This window comes from Python bivittatus, unplaced genomic scaffold, assembly GCF_059951505.1.
Source record: "Python bivittatus isolate LINGU-HERP-01145 unplaced genomic scaffold, Pbiv_v1 ctg000320_np1212, whole genome shotgun sequence".
Lineage (NCBI taxonomy): Eukaryota > Metazoa > Chordata > Lepidosauria > Squamata > Pythonidae > Python > Python bivittatus.
This window is the reverse complement of record NW_028277052.1, coordinates 10478613-10500302: the sequence shown is the minus strand read 5'-3', so window position 1 is coordinate 10500302 and position 21690 is coordinate 10478613. Positions and strand designations below refer to the sequence as shown.

At 38.3% G+C, this 21690-nt stretch overlaps 1 protein-coding gene across 1 annotated transcript in view; it reads right to left on the bottom strand.

Annotated features, from left to right (window-relative positions):
* Nucleotides 1-21690, bottom strand: part of NUDCD3 (NudC domain containing 3) — a 43701-nt gene that overhangs the window by 10910 nt on the left and 11101 nt on the right. Inside the window, exons 3-4 of the mRNA XM_007420036.3 lie at nucleotides 10381-10513; nucleotides 4265-4408 (exon numbers count right to left, since the gene is read on the bottom strand). Of these exons, the coding sequence (XP_007420098.2) occupies nucleotides 4265-4408; nucleotides 10381-10513 (277 nt within the window). The remainder of the gene's footprint in view (nucleotides 1-4264; nucleotides 4409-10380; nucleotides 10514-21690) is intronic.

Here is a 21690-nt window from a genome sequence, read left to right as displayed (position 1 = left end):
AGATTCCAACCTTATATTTTTCACTAAAAATCAATTATTCATTCAGTCCACTGTGATTATGAGTATTCTCACCATTTTTGCTTTTGGAGTTTCTCTCCAAAAATATAAATGTGTTAGAATTGTCCATGTACCAAAAGGCAACAAAAGAGTGTTTCTAAACAGGTTTATCGAGAAAAGCCAAGCAGCTTGTTACTGTGAACTAGTAAAAGCAGAAACAAAAATTGTTGTGCCCAACACCCAGAAGAGGTTCTAAAAACAGCTCCTGTGAATCTATTTTAATCCTGCTCTCTGACACACTAACTAGGGTAATGGAGGAGGGTCACATAGAGAAATATTACTTAAGAGGCCAGGAGTTTGGGGAAGTGCATGTGATCGAGAGACAGAAGTAATACTACTCTTCCAAGTGGCTGACTCTGAAAAACAGTATTAAAGAATTCAAAAGTACCATTTCCTCTTGAGATATGCTTGATTTGTATTAACACTTCCTTCCTCATAGGATTTTCACCATATCAGAAAGCAGCACCAGGACTACTTTACAATGGGGAAAAAACTAGATTTAAAGCAGCTATGGCAATCAGTTCTAGGAATTGCTTGATCATGAATTTCTGAACTCTAAAGCCAATGAACAAATGATTTGGAAATCACCCGCAAGACTAAAACGTCCCGCTGTTTCGTTGCTTAGCTGTTTTCTGGACAGAAAAGTCTTACTACCGACAACATTTTTAATTAGCAAATGCAGTAAAAATCAGGCATAAAGATATTCCAATGAGTAACAGGGTCACTCATGACCTCTAGTACCTGGTACAGAATTTGTCACTTCAAATCTCATCTTAGAATCCAGGAGAGGAAGATGGGTGAATAGAATCACAAGATGGTTTCTGACCTGGCAGAATGGTCTGTTCTTCTAACAATTAGTCCTGGGTAAATGAATCCCCCATTAGATGGAGGAAAGGAGGGGGATTGACAAGGAGAGCACCAGCATGTGTCACTGAGCTGGTTTTCATTTTATTTTGCTTTAAATGTATGATTTTAGAATATTCTTGAAGTGCTATTAAAATGGTGAGCTTCAGTCAAAAACTAAACATCAGATTCACAATAATAATTACAGCTTTAAAGCAAACACAGGTTTGTAGACTGTATAGAAATAAAGAGAAAAAATGTGGAAATGTGTACACATCATTGAGAAGGCCAAAGCAAAACTAAGAGATGGCTTCTAGCCCTAATGCACCTCCAAGGTTAAATAACCAATTGCTTTTTCGATAATTCAGTAATAAAATAAGTGATCTCCCAATTAAGCAGGAGCATGACAGCCCTCTAAGATCAAAGGACAATTGTACCAAGGTAAGATAAAGACAATAGATAGTTAAGATATTAAATCAGCTTTCCTCAACTTGATGTTCACCAAATTTGTTGGAAATTATAGTAGTTGAAGTCCAAAGCATCTGAAGAATACCCAAGTTGGGTAAGATGTTGCTTCTCTAGAAGTCCTAGAACCTACAGATCAATTTTAGCAATAGCTCCCTAAAGAACAATTGCAAACTTTAATCACTTGATTTAAACAACACAAAGAAATGTTTAGGATGTCCACAGGAATGCATAAATACCTTTGTGACATTTCTTTCACACAGGCAGCAGCCTCCTAGAAATGTTGGAAGAAGTATCCCTATATATGAAAGATTTTACTGTATTTCCTATGGTAAACCCCTACAATGATCCAGAAGTGAAGAATCCACATTAGAAGCCAACTTCTGGATACTTACCTATCTTCTGGGAAGCTTCATTTGTAATTTAAATGCATGGCAGGTACCTACTCACTGGCAGAGTATAAAGCTACCAGCACATCACAAGTATGCTTGAGCAGTCACCAATAATACATAGGTAATTTCACTGGAACGTATCATCTTGATAATGCACTGTTACATATAATTAGATGAAATCTTTCCCCAGGGCAGAAGGATCCCCTCATCCTTCTACAATGCTTTGCTAAAATCTATTCATTTCACTGAAACAAATTGTTAAATGCCTATATCTGAAAATAAGCTTAAAGGGCAAGATTTTAAAGATGCCAATAAACTTGCTTCACATTAGTAATACCCTAGAACAAAGAGCCTTTCAAAAGTAATTGGTCAGAAATATTATTTTCCTTTTTTGACATAAACTAGCACCTGCAGCCTAATCCATACTACCTGAGATCACTCTGAAAGCTGAGCAAATTTGATCTAGAAACACACAAGTGAAAGTAGATAAAATATGTTATGACTAATGTTCAAGTCCCCATATGATTTTTATCACACAGAAGACCTTCATTTGAGCAGGATAAGAAATCAAGTGCCAGTTGGCTAAGGCTTTGCCTAATTATCTCTCTCACACACACACATACACCAGAACTCATAACAGGCGATTAAAATTGCTGCAGAACCTGCCTTCAGCACCAACTATTGCTGATTAAATCTAAATTTATTAATACAGCACAGCCATGAAAGCTTTCTCCTCCAGCAAAATTTGCAGCAGTGAGCTATATGTGTAAGAAATATCAGAGCATACCCAGAACTCCAAGAGTGTATGTTTATGATATGCTGAAGCTAAATCTGATCAGCCAGTTTGTTGGTTGATCTCCAGCAATCCAACTGAGGTCATAGTCACCATGCAGAGCAGGCTAAGACTCTACACCCTTGTCTGCAATATAATCATCATCATCACCATCACCATCAGTCAACTGCGAAAGGCAGCTTTACTTGGAACAGCTTACATCCTGTGACGGTACCTTTAACACCATCAAACAACGTTTGCCTATCCCAGGTCCTTGGGAAGAACTCCATAGGTGGATAGAAATGCCAAATCCAGTCTAAACATCTGGCTGACTGTGTGACCAACAATAATAATAATAAATGGAGCAAGAAAGATGCTATGGCTGGAACAGCTTCATTCTGCAGCCACTCCTGACTCCTATCCTTGTGTCCAGAGACTGAAAAGGTTAAGATAATCTTAGGTTAATATTACCCATCCCCAAATCTGGTCAGAAATCTGGTCACAGAGCTATGATTAAAGTAACCCAACAACCCAACTTTCCACAAGCCACTCTGCCTTAACCATTATATGATTCTAGTCCAAATTCTGGTGTCATGCAAGGTTTGGCCAAGCCAGGGCTCAGCATGTCATGCAATCCAGATCTAAAGGTAAGATGAGCCTAAATGCAAAGTAGGTGCAACTTTGCTCTTTGCCAATGTCACTTATGCCAGGAACTCCAAAAACAACTTTCATAATGCCACAAATCTTTCTGCCCACTCCTGCCCGAGATAACCTTATCCATGAACTCCATTGCCCAATATCATATCTCTCAATCCCCATTCAAATTAAGGGTGTGAAACTGAACTAAATACATATTTTTCCTTGGTTTAATTGTGCTTCCCTTTCTCCTAATTCTTCCCTGTATATAAATTTCTCTATAGCAAATGTTACACTGTCCCCATTTGATTAGGGGTATGTCTTTTTGATATTAATCAACAAATCTCTGATTTAGACCATTGGTTTGACTTAGGATATAGCAACTCTATATGCTCCTAATAAACTATGTCCAAGCAGAGAAATTTTTGCACATCGGAAAGAGTTAATTTTTCTACCCCCACCTCTTTCAGATCTGAAGATTCTCTGTTATTTTATAACTCCTCCTCCAAGGATTCCAGAGTGGATGTGTGATCCTCCCCAACTCCCATTTTATATTCAGCCATCCAAAAGAACAGTAACGATAAGGGACAGAGAAGCCTGAGGCCATTAAAAGAGCTACAAGGCCTTAGAGAAAAGAAAGGGAAGGAGAAACAGACCAGTAATAAAAAAAAATTGAGGTAAGAAGCAGAAGTTAAAAGACTGTGCCAGTCTTTTAAAGTAAAAGGAAGAACATGATCTGAAATCTCAAGATGAAGCACTTCTGTTAAAGTATAACTTTTCAGGTCTGGTTAGTGTCTTGGTGACAGAGCACATGCAAAAGCCTCGAGTTCTATGATAGCAAAGAAGAATATCAGACATTAAAAACAAAACTGTGGAATCATATATGCAGTTACACTTGACATTTTTGCAGCAAAGATTACCAATGCCTCCATTATGTACTTCAGAAAGAATATCTGCCCACCATATTAAGCTAAAAGCAGTTCACATTCAATTTTTAAAAAATAAATATATAACAATGTGTGTTTGCATGCGAATGTATATACATGTGCGCGCGCACACACACACACACACTGAAATGAAATGATGAGGTAGTCCTTACTAGAATACATTTTCCAGGTTCTAGACTCCAGACAGAGTTCTCTATATTGATCTTGTGGGTAAGGGTGCCTTCCATGAGCACACGGCGTCCACTTCCCTCTACCACTGCAACATGGATTGAATTACTGCTGATGTCCACAGAAACCTGAAAAAACATAGAAAAATTAATTAGCAAGGTGACTCATCCCTTAGTACTCCTTTCAGGGTTACAGTAAAAGATTGGAATACAATCGCAATGCAGTACAAAGGAAACAACACACTTTTGAATCTCTAATTTATGGACTTCTAGCATTTGTTATCTAACCAAGTCCACAGGTCCTACAATATATAAAAGGATTATTCATAAACAACGAATGGGTCAAGTTGCGTGGGAGTGACTTGTGCTTCGTTTAACAGAAGACAGAAAGAAACACACATGCCCAGTGTACACCCCTTTTAAGGTAGCAGTCTGCAAAGCCAGGTTGAGTGGAAAATGAAAACAAGCAAGTAGGGAAGCTGTTCTTTCATAGAACACAGTCCAGAACTGCAAGGGGAAAAGGTGGGAGGCTAATCCTTTTACTGCAAGCAGCTCCCTCCAAGGGAAGTCAGGTTCCTCATACGAAACAGAAATGGCAACTATATGACATATACATATTCGCCTCTATTGGTATGGTATATACAGTCAGGAATATGGTACAGGTGCCTCGCTGCTTCCAGGAGGAAGGTGTAGTATTAGCAGTATTAATTATTATTCCTTTTTAGTACTAAAACTGGGAGTAACTCAACAAGATATTGGCCTTACTGAGCCATTTTCTCAGATCTGGTCCTCATCTTGCAACAAACAAGCATTTAAAAGCAGACATTTAGCAATTGAATCATCCATGTTTTTTTCTTTGGCATTGTCTTTGAGGTTCTCATTGTAAGTGCTCCTGCATAATTCATTATTTAAATGTTATTTTACAGTGTAAGTGTATACATGTTTACTCTGAAGTAAGTGCTATTAAGTCCAATGGGATTCGGATAATAGAACCCTCCAGATTATGCTGAACTACCAACTCCCACCTCCTTTTATACTGATTATGCTAATTAGGACTGAAGAGTTATAGTTCAACAATCCCTGGAGGGTGATGGGTTTCCTAGCTCTGGTATACAAGACTGCCCGGTTTTAGTAGTAAATAAACATGTATTTTGTATGGTCATTGCTTTCTAGAAAGACAGCTGATTTAATAAAAGGAATCATGGACAGAACAAATAAGTAGCTCTGAAGTGTGTTCAGCATTTCGTTGGCTTAGAAAATATGTGACATTGGCCATACCTGAGTTCAGTCATAAGGGTTACAACTTTATCATCTTGCTAAGATATAGAATACACACAGTCCTTCAACTATAAATACATTAACAAGAAACCTTTTTTTCTGATCTAAAATACAAATAAGGACTGCATTTCTGTAGATACATAATGCACAACACAATTGCATAACCCAGATCAACATGTTCAAAGTACAAGTCCCTCGCCAGAGTTATTAATGCTATACTAATGTTTGTATCACTAATGCTGGGCAGACAGCAACAGTTATCAATCCACATAGTATTATTCCATTAAGTCTGGAGCACTAACCTATCATTGATCATCACCTTCCCTGCTCAGCAACAATATTATCTGGTGCTTATAGGACCAGGAAGTCCAACACATTCTTAGAACCAAAAATTCCCTCCCCCTGCATTATTGGTATTACTTGTCCTGAGATACCTATTATAAAGGGTGGATGTAAATGGAAATAATGAATTGTATAGATTGCTACTTTTTGTATGCTAATAATTTGACATATCCCCAGAAACTGAGGAGCCCAAGATTTAACAGGTTAACCTAGACATAGAAGAAACAGGAAGAGGGAGCCCACAGTATGTTTTTCAGCTCATCATTTTGTCACTCAGCAGGTGAAGGAGGATCAGTTAGGGACTCTAAACATGCTCCTCTCAGAACAAGCCATGTGTAAATGTGGCCAGTGCTAAATCAATTTAGTTTCAGTATCATAGATCAGTCAAACAAAAACCACTTTTGCCAGTTTTGTTTTCTGATTACAAGGATGACTTTCTTAGCTAAACTGCACTGCAGTTTGGCAGATGGATTTATATTCAGGGAAACAAGCAGTAAAATAAGAAAATAACATTAAGTGACTACAACAGTTGTCCAACTGTGGATTGCAGGGACAGTAGGTGTCCTCACTGCTTTTGCTGGGCTGTTCATTAAAAAAGTTGAGGTTGAAACACAAAGCACAACCCACCCACCCCCAACCCTGATTTATTGCTTCCCATTTTCTGAATCCAACTGAATCCTCACCAGAGCTAGCACAAGATGCTGCACTACCCAAGGGGGAAGAAACTGCTGCTTTTTCCATACTATAGTGGGGAAAAAAGTGACCAGTGCAACTCTATGGAACAGTAGGGAGGTCAAGGCCTTAAGATCCTCATTGTGAGGAACTGAACCTGGTCATGATGCAGTGGGCAGCCCTCAAAGCTGTGGACAGGAGAACACTTTCTTTCACTGTTCTAAATCCACAACCTAAGGAAAGGCTCCTGCTTTTGCTTCATGTGGGGAGGGAGCGGCCCGTTTTCAGTTTTCTTGGCTAAGGTTCTCCTGAAAGCTTTAACGAAAACAGTTTTTTATACAGTGCACAATTTATGGCATCTTCTGCCACAAGAAGACCAATTGTTTAGACTGCTTTAAATTTCAAGAGTAGATAAATTTATAGAGGACGGGCTATAAATAGGTATTGCCTAAGACAGTTTAATGAAGCCTTCATGTTCAGAGGCAATATGCCACTGACTGGGAACAACCAATAATTGACAACTATTGAGAATTTCTTGGAAACACTTGATCTTCAGCTTGATACACAGGATGCTGACCCTAGGATAATCTGTTCCAGCTCAGATATAACACTAAAGCTTAACCACAACTGAATGTTAAATGTATAACTTTGGGATTTATGTACTCCCCCTTCCCCTTTTCTCTTCTGGCACAGCCACAACTGATTTGGAAGTCTTAGGTTCTGCTTTCAATTAACTCTGGTTGCTTCTTACATATGAATCAAAACTGTAGTTAATTGCAGTTTAGGAAAAGCCAAGCTCTTGATTCATGGTTTAAAGCTGGTTTGTTTCCTTAAGTCATACATAAGATAACCACCCCACCCCTTTTTTTTTTGGTGTGTGTCTTCAAATCAGTGTTGATTCCTGGCAACTGCCTGGACAAGTCCCTGCAGTTTTCTTGGCAAGATTTTCAAAAGTGATTTGCTATTGCCTTCTTCCTAGAGCTGAGAGTGAGTGACTGGCCCAAGGTGGGACTAGAACTCACAGTCTCCCAGTGTGTAGCCTGATGCCTTAACCACTACACCAAACTGGCTCTCCTGATAACCCTACTTTGTCCAAATCTGGATCTAACAAGAAAATGTAGCTAGTTGAAAATGGAAGCAAACACTTCTGATTTCTTCAATTATGCTGGAGGTGAAAGGGAGGTTGGAGGACACAATACAAGGTTTTCTGCTACTTGTACATAGGATGTACAGGATAGGAAGTATAGCTATAAGATGTTTATTTCTTCATCATGAATTATGTAGCAGAGGCATCCACAGCAAGTCATTGGCTTCAAAATGGCAAGCACGACTGAGCAATCAAAGGCCCGTCCCTTTTTAATGGGTATCACATGCACTGCATGCATGTAAAAGGGACAGGGCTTTGCTTGCTCAGTCACACTCACCATTTTGAAGCCAGTGAGTGTTGCTGCGGACACCTTTGTAGGTACTGCTTCCTCTGCTGATTTCAGAGCACCTGCTAAACAGCCTTATTACCCTGTCTGTGTCAGCTGATGCTCCTGCAATTCTGATACAGAGCTAATGCAAGCTGAAGCAGATGTACCAAATCAGAATGCTTGATTCAGCTGCCCTGAATTCTTAAGAAAAACAAGTCACTTTACAAATGGAAAAAAGTCACACATGCATACACACAACTTTCTTGTTCTCTGATATTAGGAAATTTAAAAAATAACCCTACACTTTAACCACTTCAGTCAATACATTGCCTCTGCCTGTGTACATCTCCATCTCCCCCTCTGTAAGAGGACCGTAATAGAGCTATGCCAATCTAAGACTGACAAAATAAACTGCATCACTCTTCTGCTCAGAAAAGAACGTCAAGGAAAATGGTATGAAGATGGAGAGGGGTGAGGAGAGGTATCACAAACTAGAAAAAAAGAAAGCCTCCTTCAAGCTAAGCATGTCTCCTGATGACTGCACACACACTGGTTTAATTCCCTTGGCAAAAATATGAAAGAAGGTTGATCCTGCCTTCGTGGGGATGTATTTTTGAAGTCCCCACTCTAACCTATTCCCTTGGATTTTCTGGTGACTCCCAGAAAGTACAAACCAGATCCAACCCTGCTTAGCTATTAAGCAAACATGAGAAAGACTCCAGGGAAAGCAGGTTCCCTTCCCAGAGATTTCCCAACCTAAGCATGCTGTCTTCTCTCATAGCTGATAGTCCTGGAGCAGAAGCCTGAGGGCAAAGTAACACAATGAGGAATTAAATGATCCCTCCAAAGTAGGAGTCATCCAAGTCCAGCCTAACTCCACTTTCTTTTGAGTCACCAATCCAGAGAAGCCACATGGAATGAACTGGATACCCACCTCTGCTAGATGCTTTATGAACAGACACCAACCATCTTAAAAACCCTCTTTACAAGCCACTTTGCTTGCAGAAGAAGCAAATCTAGCAATCAACATTTAAAAATACTTCATACTCTACAAAGCATAGTCCCAGGGCGCAGAGTAGAAAAGGAATCCTGGTAAATCACATCCCTCGGGAAAATCTAGTCAAAATCAATGAGTTTGTTTACACAATGCCTGGCCTGTGCTGGTTATGTCAGCTTAACAGTAATGGGCAATAATCACCGCAAAAGCAGAATAGGTTGATGTTTCAGTACAAATAGTCTCCCCCAAGCAGAGATGTTCATTCTACTACTTTTTCATGGATAAAAGTAGCAAATCAAGATAAAGACACTCAATTCACTTTATACATTAAAAGACTGCATCTGGTGAAGAAGTCAGAAAGGTAAATAAATTACTATGTAATTATGCCAGGGAAATTAAGTCCTAAAGATACCTTCCCCTGGTTTCTTTTTGTTACCATTATAAATCTGCATATGAAGTTTTTTCTGCATACCATAAGCAGACGAAGAAACTCAAACTAAGCCTAACTCTACCTTAATTTTATCTGGTATAAGATGGGATAGAGAAGAACTTGACTTTCAAGATTATGCTATTCTATTGTCAACCTGACAAGGTAGAGCAGATTAGGAAACTGACTCCAGAGGAAGACTAGAACTCTATTGAGATGGGCTATAGTAACAGAATCCTTCAAGTCTGCTTGTGTTTTACCTTTCCTCCCACTTATACCCCTTAAAGCCAAGGAGGAGCCAGCCTGAGGCTCTTTCTAATTCTAATTCCTTTCCCAGGGCTTAAGGATTGCTTCTGCCCTTGCTTCTGTTACAGCTTCTGAATATTCCCTTCAAGGCCATCTCCATGGCTCTCCATGTCTACTTACTACAGTAAAGATAATTCCTGGAATCCCTGCTATGCCTGTTTCTTGACCCCTTTTTTAATGTTTTGAGGGGCTTTAGAGCACTTCAACAGCAACTAGCAGCATTAAGCCCATCAGGGCCTCCTATTTTCATTGCTGCTTTAATTTAAAAGTGAGGGGGGTGAAGTTAAAAATTAACATTTGCCACCCAATTTTGACAACACAATCTCCACAATTTGGGGAGACTGGAGAGCTGCATGCATCCCAGGAGCTGTTCTAACTGAGGTCACCAGGCATTGGACTGGGATATTCTGCAATCATTACACTGTTGTTCTCCCTTTATATTTTGATCTGACTAGTGGCAATCCAAACTTATTTAATGCTGGAGGATGGTTTGAAACAGCTGAAGCATTAAACAAATTTGGATTGCTATAGGACAGAATTATTGCTCTCAGCCATGGAGGAAGTAAGGGCAGAATGCCAAACAGTGTTACAGTAGGCATTTTACTAGGAGAGGTGGGGAATCTATCAGCCAAATGGGCCAAATAACTTCTCATATGCTCATTACCTGTCTGCCTTTCAGAACATGCTTAGGCACTGGAACTTTAATTTCCAGGTCACTATAGTCTTGAGACCAAGTGTAGTTCTCTCGCACAGCTCCATTGTAACTGTCAGGATTTGCCTGGAACTGTTCCTGTTTCCTGAGGAAAAAGAGAAAGAGACTGAGTATCAATCAGTTTGACATAAGAACAGCAATAATCCATATAAGGAATATACCAGTTCTAGAAGGGCATCAGTCCACCTTCAACAAGCCCTTCCCAAGATGCAACTCTCCTATATCATCTTTAGGGCTTACATGACAGTTTACACCAACCTTCTCCAGTCCTGCAACATTCAGATGTATTGGCTTTTGATCCCCAGTATCTTTAGGCAGCAGAGTTATATTGGCTACAGATAGAAATTTAGAATCTTAAAGTCCAATACATCCAAGCTGAAGAAGATAGTCTATATCATCAAGTTCCATAAGGCTGGCAGATGTGCCAGCTTAAACTGGACTATGGAGGTTTCCCAAAAATAAGACATGTTGATACTCTTCTGTGGCTGAAAGCAACAAATAACAGAAACTGACCATGCTAGAAAAGAATAATTGTCTCCATTCAGAAGGTGGCTATGTCTTCTTATGTTACTCAGTCACACTAACCTCCCATCCTTCTACATACAGAAATCTATCTAGTGCTGGGCAGCCTCCAAGACAAAAGAAAAAGTTAAAAATAGCAAAACAAAAGGGTAAGTGCGGTCAGGCTTGGTAACATGGGAGACAAATTCTTTCCTCCTGAAAGATAGAATTGTAACATGGGGACAGGACAAGACAATGGAGCACAGCGAACCTACAAAAAGTTTGAGCAGAAAGCTAACTTTGCACTCAGTTTTCTTCTTTTTCCCTTAAATGACATCTGGGTTTACTTCTACTATTTAAATTTGCTGAATTGGGTGACATATGACTACAGTGGCAGAAGATTACAAAGGAGCGGCAGGCACTTGGTGCTACCCTTTCTGAGTCCTTTGAACATCCAGGCACATTCTCCTTGGTCTAGTATCATCCAGGGCAAGGATACAGAAGTTGCCTTAGCTTCCACGGAATCAGAATCTCCTCACTAACCTCCAGCAACCAACAAGGAGGTGTCTAAACCAGTGTTTCTCAACCTTGGCAACTTTCAGATGTGTGGACTTCAACTCCCAGAATTCCCCAACTAGCCTGGTCTAAACAATGACTCTAATAAGCAAGAAGGGATCTGCACAAACAACTAAAAACAGCAGTGTGGAAATCCAAAAGCCTCATTCTCTTGTAGGTTATTTTACAACAAGGCTATGGATCATTTATATCAAAAAATAACAACTCAAAATAATTTCTCCTGTCCCAAGTGCTTTCAGCCACAGGATAATGTAACTCTTCAGAAATTAAAAAAAAAAGCAAAATTCACTAAGTAATCATAGAAGTATATACCAGACTTTCACCTCACCAAAAGTAAAATGTCAAACACTTTTGAGAAGAAATTTGCTTCGTTAATGCAAAAGAACTGTGGGTGTTGAACTGCTCAGAAAAAATAAGCCACTTATATAAATTACACCTGAACAAGATATTTAAAGTGGGGATTTCCTTTTGTTTCTGTCTAGCTACAAGGATCTGTGTGCTTATATATCAATTCTCACTGGAAACCAAATATAAGTTAGCACATCTGTTTATTATCCTATCATATATTTTTAATAAAAATATTACATTTATATCCCACGGGTTCTCAAGTGGTCTCTAAATTCAGAGACTGAGCAGACCTTGGCTACCAAATAGTGTATGCAAGACTGATTCATCATGTACTTTCATGAGTACCCAGTGATGAGAATTTGTGAAATATCAGAAAAAGAACATGGGAAAAAAGGATGCATGTACGGAGCAAAACAGTACCTGAAGTGCAGTTATTCTGTGCACCTAAATAGTATAAAATATCATCAGATTAGAAATATTAAAAAAACCTTAATCACTGCAGATTTATTGTAGATAAAAATCCATGTCCAAAGAATAACATTTCAAATAAAACTGTATTAAAACAAAACTGAAGTGCAAAATGCATTAGGTAGAAGGCACAATAGGGTGAATCTTCAATTATTTCAAAATTACCAAATTGCACCAGGCCAAAAATGGCAAATTCCAGTGGTGGCAAGGGTTCTGGATAAAATACAGGAGTATATTTCAAGATACCAGATAATGGAATTAACTAGAAATACTTTGGTTTAATACTAGACAGTAGTCAGAGCACTAGTTGGAAACAATAACCCAAATGTTACCAAAGTTCAACATGAAGATCAAATTACCAAAAAGTCCAACCCAGTTTAACCAAAATTTCAAGCAAGTATTTTGTTTTGTTGTTTCAAAGAGAAACAAACAAAATGTAATTAAAGTTATCATGTAGTCATGTTTGTACAGAAGTACATACCAGGGAGCCAGATAGACAAGGAGTTTAAAAAAAGAGAACTGAAAGTGCATAAGGACTAGATTAATCCTCCAGTTTTTCATAGTAGTCACCGAGGAGAGGGTTTCACATTTATAAGTAAATACTAAGCCAGAAGAAATGTTTAGGCATTGCTTACCCCTAAAATGATCTGGGTTCAGGACACAGAAAGCTCAAGTAGATGGTGAAAATGTTCAAACGGTCTGCTCTAAACAGTTAACTCAGCCTTCCGGTGAGAGGCTGAAGTTAATGTGAAGTGCAAAACTCACAGGTCGCATCTATACTAACCAAACTTGATTGGCTCCTAATGCCCAGGAAGTAAGCTGATTAAAAATTCATTAAAAATTCAATTCATTTTGCTGCACTACTGAAAGGGTAGATTCAGTGTCGGGAATAGGAAAAGGAGGAGAAAATAGCAGCAATGGTTTTTCCATGATGGTTCAAACACAGAATATTGTGTTCAGTTTAGGATACCGTGATTTCAAAAAAAAAAAAAATTGTAGCTTGAGAAGGGCAGCTAAAATTATCACAGTTTAATCATCATCCCTATGGGGAAAGGCTAAAGCGAACCAAATCCTTTCAATTTAGGGGGAATCACAAAAATAAGGGGAGGTTTATTTTCCTCTCCTACAGTATTAAAATGAAGGGCCATTCAATTAAATTGACAGACAACAGATCACAGCAATCAAGCATACACTGAGTGAAGAGCTTGTAGCATAGAACAGGATTCCTCAACCTTGGCGACTTGAAGACGTGTGGACCACTACTCCCAGAATTCTGGGAGGTGAGGTCCACACATCTTCAAGTCACCAAGGCTGAGGAACCCTGGCATAGAATACATGATCACTAGATGTTGTAATGGAAAGTACTACTTATTAAAAAAGGACAACAGTAAAATGTTGCAGCATATAAAACTGTTGTTCAGTATTCAAGGTACTCCATTCTATCCTGCAGCACCGAAGAACCAAACCATGGCCAAGGAGCAAGCTCATTCTTCTTTGGATCATTTCTTTTACTGTTCTCTCCCACCTCTGGTATACTGAAGATTAACTAAAAAAAAAAACTTTCCATAAACTTTGCAATTCCTCTTAATAAACAAATTCTGTTCGGTGGTTTGGTGCCTTTTTTGCTCCAGAAGTAGTGACACGCTTCTGAACATTGAGAATAAGAAGAATTTTGATTATACATTTATATAGCAGCTTCCCCAATCTAGTGCTTTTCAGATATATTCAGACTGGTGCAGAGTCATGTAAGGTCAGTCTAGAAAATGTCAAATTACTTAGCATCTCAAACATGGCTGGCAACGGAGCTACTAGCTCAAAGGCAGCATTACTCCTATGAACCAATGCTGAGAGCAACAGGAGGTAGCCTCTCCATCATGACTTGCTTGTGAGCTATCCAGAAGAGTTAACAAACCTCAGATGAAGACTGAATTCTGGATTACATGGCCTTTCGAATGGCCCAGTATGAAAATATTTAATATTCTTGGAAGTAAAATTTGTTTTTAAGGCTAGGTTAAAAAAGAAAAAAACCCAAATCTCTCAACAATGACACACTTGCTTAAAATAGTCTAGGTACAATGTTTCAATGTCAGCTTCATGATAAAAAAAAAATCAAAGGGATTCTGAAAATAGTCCAGTGCAATAGTTAGAAAGACTAGATACATATAATGCTGTATATTATATTCCACAATCCCCTTATCTTTCAAAATAATTTCCTCTTTCTACTATTAAGAGTCAAGGCAAATACTCTGAACTATGTAACCTTTTAACATATAGATGAGGAACCTGATCCAACATCTATATTTGTTGTATTTTAAAGAGAACATTTAAGCATATCAATTGTTAAGAAAATAGTAACATGTTAAGTAATTGTGGCCACATAATAGAAAAGGACCAATTCATTATTTTTCAAGTCAGAAGGAATAATAAGTTACAATTGCAGTGTCTACCAGATGAGCTATTTAAGCAATACCAGAGGTACACTGTAATGAAAAATGAGCATGTTTTGTTTTGCAGGTGGGTAAAGAGACAGAATTAGAGGTGTTTCTATATTATCTATGAGACAAGACAAATTGACTATCTTCTTAATGAGGTTGCTGATTATGAAGATTTCATGGAGGAAATCACACTCTAAACCAATTATTTGTTCCCCAATCTGTATTACCACACACAGCTCACTGCAGCTGAGATGAAATATCACAGCACTATAAACTACAAAATTCTAATACTCCCACAATCTTGCTTACGGTGGAGATGTTTATATGATGCTGCCAGATTAAAAATTCTTTGAGCCCAGTTTTGTTTTAAAAATACATTAATAATGATGGCACAAAGTTACACCACTGAGTCTTGGGTTTGTACCAGCTACATGAACTTGTTGTCCTTCAAATGTTTTAGGCTTCAATGCTTACTAGTCAAAATCAACATAGTAATGTCTATGGATTTTGGAACATATTGTCCAAAATACGTGGCAGATGTAGACATGTGTGAAAAAGTATAGGGAAAAAATGTTTGTTTAAAAAAATCAAAACATGTATACATCACTTTCATCAAAAAATGTAAAGGTAAGTAAAACATGGAACAGAACTGACCTTCAGTAAGTAGGATTCTCACAGTAAGAATTATGGATGAAAAACAAGTCTATCCATACCCAAAAAGAAAGTTGCTAAATATTAGATACACATAAATTAATTGTGCAACATGCACAAGGCAATATTTTCTTGTGGAACTCTACTAGCACGAGGACAAAATGCATGTGCAAGCTTGCACTCTACTTTTCAGTTGTGAAATCAAATCTGGCAGATTCTCCTTCTGTTTCTGGCTTGAAATAAGTACAGGAAAATATTCCTTGCCAGCATCAAGCCTCAGATAGCCTTGCAAGACAGACAGCTGATCTCTAGCTTTTCAAAGCTGTCCAAGGCAGAGTGCCAGATTGTGCAAAGTCTCCCACTCTCTTCCTGGCTTGCAGGAAGTATGGAGCTATCGGCAACACTGTTGTTCATGTTCACTGTTCCAATGTAGGGCTTCACATTTAGTTGTCTAATGCAATTCCAAGTGGGGAAGGAGAAGCAGAAGAAGTGAATGACTTGGACTAGAAGCCCTGCTGCTGGCTATCAACATTTATCAAAACAATCAAACAAACAAGCAAAAAAGCAGGTTCTGTAATGGTGCAAAAAATAAAGAGGGGGCCATAACTGACTCTATAAAAGTTCTCTCATTGGATCGTTATTTCCATGGAGACAGTTGTTATGGCAACACAGAACAAACCTTGCTGATCCCAGCTTCCTAAAATGCTTAGAGATTTCAGGAGCCAAACAGATTGGAGGACAAATAAAACAGGAAAGCAGGGGGAAGGTATTAGGCTTCCAATAAATATAACTCTTTCTTTCTCTCTCCCCTGGCCCTCGGTAAATATAATTGACTTGACTTTCATAAACACTGAAATGGCCCCAAAATACTATTTTCTGGTATATAGGGGGTACATTGGACATGCCCATGCCCTTTGAAATGGAAAATAATTCTTATTATAGGCTCAACCACCACTGAAGCAATTAACTTTCATTCCTTTTCAAGAGCTTAAAGGAGAAGGCTTTGTCATCTGTACAAGGAAGGAAGAAGACAGAAAACTGAAATGATTTGAGGCCAATTTCTAGAATGTCCTAATGGAGAGTTCTGGTCTGTCTCGTGGGAGCTGTGGATCACCTCCAGGTTCCATATTCATCTCAGCATGGTTTAATATCCCATTGGAAAAGACAATTTACAAGGCTGAAACATGAATGACTCCATAGTGGCAACACTGAGTCCTGGGTTTGTTTGGCCTTTTAAAAACATTATCTTCTGATTCATAAGGAGGGCCTCCACCCGCTTAGCCTTCCAGAAGGCCATGAAGACCTGGTTCTTCCCCCAAGTGTTAGGCTAGGATGGGAGTGAGCCTAGCAAATATGGAGTTGATGGGACATTGTATTGTTTTCCTTGTAAGGTTAGATTGTTGTTTTATCTTTCTGTTTTTATTGGTTGTTGTTGTGAGCCACCTAGGATTATTATGTATAAGATGGGTGGCCATATAAGTCCCATAAATAAATAAGATGTACCTCCATTAGTTATTCTGAAAGCTGCTATTGCCTGAACATGAATCTTGATTTAAAAAGTTAATGTGACTGGTTGTGGCTTTCTGAGTATGACATTGGCCAATGCTGGGCAGCAAATTGTGTTGGCTGGGGAATTCTGGAAGGTATAATCCCAACATATCAGGAGGAGATCAGGTTAGGGAATATTCTATGATCAGTATTTCATTTTTCAGTTCACCTAAATGTTATGTTTTATTTATGGCTGCAGGCAGTGTTAACTCTGAAATGAGGTCTCTTAGAAACCAAACATATACTCAATTTTATCTTCAGTTTCAGACATTTTGTTTCTCCATAATACAATGTTGGTTTTTCAAAGTGGGCTGCATTCTTTTCCTGTCAGTTAACTGAAAAAATGACGGACTAACATAAACCAACCCAGGAAAGTAAATCTAATTTTCTTTTCTGACCATTGTTTATAGACAACAACAGCTTGGGTTTTTTTTTCCTGGAACACAAATCTGTTTGATACAAAAACCTTGGAGTTTAGGGAAACTCAAAAGATAAAGATTCAGAGAAGAAAGATCACAGCAACCAAGTTAGATCATAGCACTTGAACTACTATTAGCAACTTTGGTCAGCTAAATGGGAACAGAGCAGTACAGGGGTAGCTATCAACCCTGTAGCACTGACATTGTGGGAGACAGTGGAAGAAAACATTTGCTTTTAAATAAAGGGATGAGTATTGCTCACGCTTAGCTGACGGGAGGATCCCTCTATTCTGCCTTGTTCTATTTTCACGCCAGTGTGTCATTAAGGGGAAAGTGAAATCTTTAAAAATATAAGCATCAACAAATCCAATCCTATCAATAGAAATGCTGTTGTACATTACTGTCTTCCTATTTCTTCTCAAAGGCAAGGATCTGCAAACAGTTCATCACTAGAGAGCTTGTCTCTTAACTTAATAGATTAGGAAGAGTTGCCACACTGTTTATGAAGCTGGAAAAGAGTGAGGAAATTTTTCCAGAGAGCCTGCTCTGTCTTTACATGTTCAGAGAGCAATACAATTTCTTGCAGTTTTCTGAATGCTGATTAAATTCTAAGAAGAGATTCAACAACTCCTTCCCTGACATTTTCCTTGGCCTTGAGCTAACTATCTCCTTTCCTTTGCAGGAAGAAGAACTGAATAGTGGCATATGCAAATACTGCCTGGCTATCAAGACTCAAAATTAAAGTCTGGGGCTTAATTCACCTTAATGTAATAATGTATAATTCAATGCAAGATCTGATATGTGATTTTAAAAAATCTAAGAATTCTTACTTTTTAAAAAAACCTATGTAATATTCTCATTTGATATTAATTTGATATTTATGTACAAAAGTACTTCCAAGTGATTGTTCGTAATCAGCAGCATTTTAGGGTAGAGGGGTTCTGCTTGTTGTTGTTTTTTAATAGTCCTATAACTTAACCCTAGGTTAAAAAAAAAAGGAGAAAAAGGGAGATGACTGTGACAGAACCCAACGTTTGCCAGCTAACTAAGCTATTCTAACTACTCTGTCACTTGTTCTTCAGGGTCTCAAAAACATCTCTCCTAGTAATTGATTATGTGCCATCAAGTCATTTTTGACTCCTAGTGAGCATGCAGATTTTCTCCATGATGATCTGTCCCATTCTTGAATTTTAACATTAGTTTAACAGTTGTCCATGGCTGAAAAGAGGCCCAAGGTTAAAATACCCTTCAGGATCATCACCTAAATACAATGGGACAACTGGGCAATACATTGAAGTTGATATGAAGATTTTATAGGCCACACTTGTATTGACAGATGAGTAGTAATAACAAGTATCTCAAACAGGAAGATTTCCCTCCCAAATTAAGTTCAAGACAGGGATGCTATAAGTATAAAATGCCCAGGGGGTTTTTTGCATGAGGCTATGCCTCTACATGATAAAACAAAGAGCAGAAGGGTTTGCAACATTTACTAGCCTACCAAAAAATTGTACTAGCTGGAAGGAAGATTTAATTTTTATGCAAGGCTTTGAGGATGGGTCCCCCCCCCATGCTGGGAACAGAAAGGGCAATTAGCTCCATCCTGTCTCTGCCAGACTACACACTAATCTACATGAATCAAGGACAAGTCTACATGCAAATGCTGCCTGCATATACCTACAGGAAAGGTAACATGTCCGCTGAGTTCTTATGTGACTGAAGAGAAAGATCGTAGTGCAAATCCCAAAGCTAACCTTGTACAGATAGATTAATTTGTCTAGCTGATTTCTCACAATTTCGTACTTCACATCTTTTTTACCATATTTATAGCTGTCATGGGATCAAGCTTTTAAAATGTATGAGTGTACATCCTGAGAATCTGATAGGAGTCCTAAGAGTGCTTTTCAGAAGTCAGAGGAAAAGACAACTTCATCCTTTGCCACTCCATCTTATATCGCCAAATATCCTTTCCTCCTGCACAACCTATCATCTAAAATTTAACATCAAATCCTTTTCCTCCTTTTTCTTTATTACACTACGAAAGAATTCCCACACTTGGGAATATGACCTTCTTAAATAAAACAACAGTCAACCATGCTGATGCAAAATCAGTGGAATTTTTAACACCATTTTCTATGGTTACATAGACAGAATATTAAAAGTTGGGATTTTTCAGACTGTGGAAATTGGGATTTTGAACAACATACAACATAACTTCAGGGTGAAATAGCAAAAGGTTTGGCCTCACCTCCGCTCCCCCCTCCCCCCCACAGCTATCCTCAGTCTGGCAGTATACATTTGCACAGACATTGCAACTCCTGATGTTCCTACATAGCCAAAAAGATTATGCTAGTTAGGAATCTGGGAACTGCAGTCCATATACATCCAGAAGACTCCTGGTTGGTGAAGCTGTGCTGTGTAATTAAAAACAATATTTTAAAGTTATATTCCTAAGCAGGTTTCTCTTATTCTTTCATTACTTTTAGATATGCCACCTCTCCCTAAGTACAGAAATAACTGTACTCATATAAAGTCCACCTAAAAAGGTTCTTAACCAGCAACCAAAGGCTCCTCTTGTGTTTGTGATTCTTTTCTATTTTATCTCACAGATATCAAAATATCAAAGCCCACTTACATGCATAAAACCTTGATTCAATTTGAAAGGAAATATATACCACAGAGTAACATGACCATTTGTCTATTGCTAGGACTCAATTTCTTTTGTTTGTTCTAATCTGTTTCTTTTCTATGTACACAACTAATTACATAGGTATTTTATGTATTTGCTAAAGGGGCTGTGGTCCACAAAAGCTTATGCATGTTAGGGTAAACACTGCTGCTCTTTGAAATCTGAGTCACTTCAGAAGCAGTGAGCTACAAATTAAGTTGGCACAGATCTCACAAAAGCATATGCTACCACCATCTACTGGTGATCAGAAGAAGAATGAAAAATAAAAAGCCTTATTCTGCCATGATCCATCCAAAAAGGCATGCAAGTCCCTCTGAAACACTGGAAAAGAAAACAAAGGCCCACACCCTCCAGAGCAGTCTTTCTCAAACCTGGCAACTTTAAGATGGGTCAACTTCAACTCCCAGAATTCCCCAGCCAGTATAATGGTTGTGTTCCAGGAGAGCAGAAGCATAATGCTTGTGTCACAACATTTCTACCATTGCACATTTTCAATAAGTACACTTTGTGCAACATACAAGAAACATAACTCATAAACTGAAAGCCTTGAACCAAGAAGAAATCTCAAAATTATTAAGCTGATTTTTGGCTTAAAAATTCCACATGGTTGTGATCTGACTTGGAAACCACATCAGAGCCACAAGTCCTGAGTAAAATCTAGCTGAGATTTCAACATGCTAGTCCTAAAGCAGCTTAATCAAGTTTACAATGCAGCTCCATTTAGAATCTTACTGCATTTCAAAACAGATATTGTAGAACTGGAAAAGTTTTGTTTTTTTAAGTTACTGTATCAGAATGAGCAAGGCACCATCTCTTCAAGCAAAGCTTAAATATTTTAGACTGGATAGTTTTGGGTAAAAAATGTGATAGAAATTGACAACAGTTGTATCCCACACAGGTTCTGCTAGAACTGGGACAAGTTATAAACACTGTGAAATAAACACATAATTTAGCAAAACTATACCCAATGTAAATAAAATGAATGAATTTTTCTTGCCTCATGCTAAAATGTGGTCACACAGTAAAAGTAGAAAGAGATTCAAAGCAGCCCCAAAAGTAGTACATCATTAATTTATTAAAATGCTACAAACTGGCAACTAGCTTTATCTCTTTAAAAAGGAATTAGATTGCTCACTGCATGGCATAGAATACATTGGGATGAGCCAGTTATAGACAACCTATACAATTAAAATGATGTCTTCTAAAAGAAAGGAATCTAGGAAGGTCTTCCACTAGCTAGTTAGCAAGTTTCCCCTGATAAATCTTGTCCCTTATTCATTGACCAGTATCCCACTAGTCAAACTTCTTCTTCATACTGGAGCAACATCAAGATCAAAATCTAACAAATGATGAGATGTTTCCTCACTTATTTCATAACTGTTCTTCCAAACGCAAAGTTTCTTCCACTACAGAACTGACATATCTACCAAATATGCCTAGTATGGCACTTGAGATATTGCCACCACCAGTTGCATAAGGCAGCAACCTAGATTTCATTATAAAGTTGGGTACACCCAATAGCCTCCTCATAAATATTAATGAACCCAAAGTGGTTGTGTTTTAGGAGCATCTCAGCATCAATTAAATTTGGCTGAAGTCCTGAATTTCAGGGCTCTATTTTCCCAAA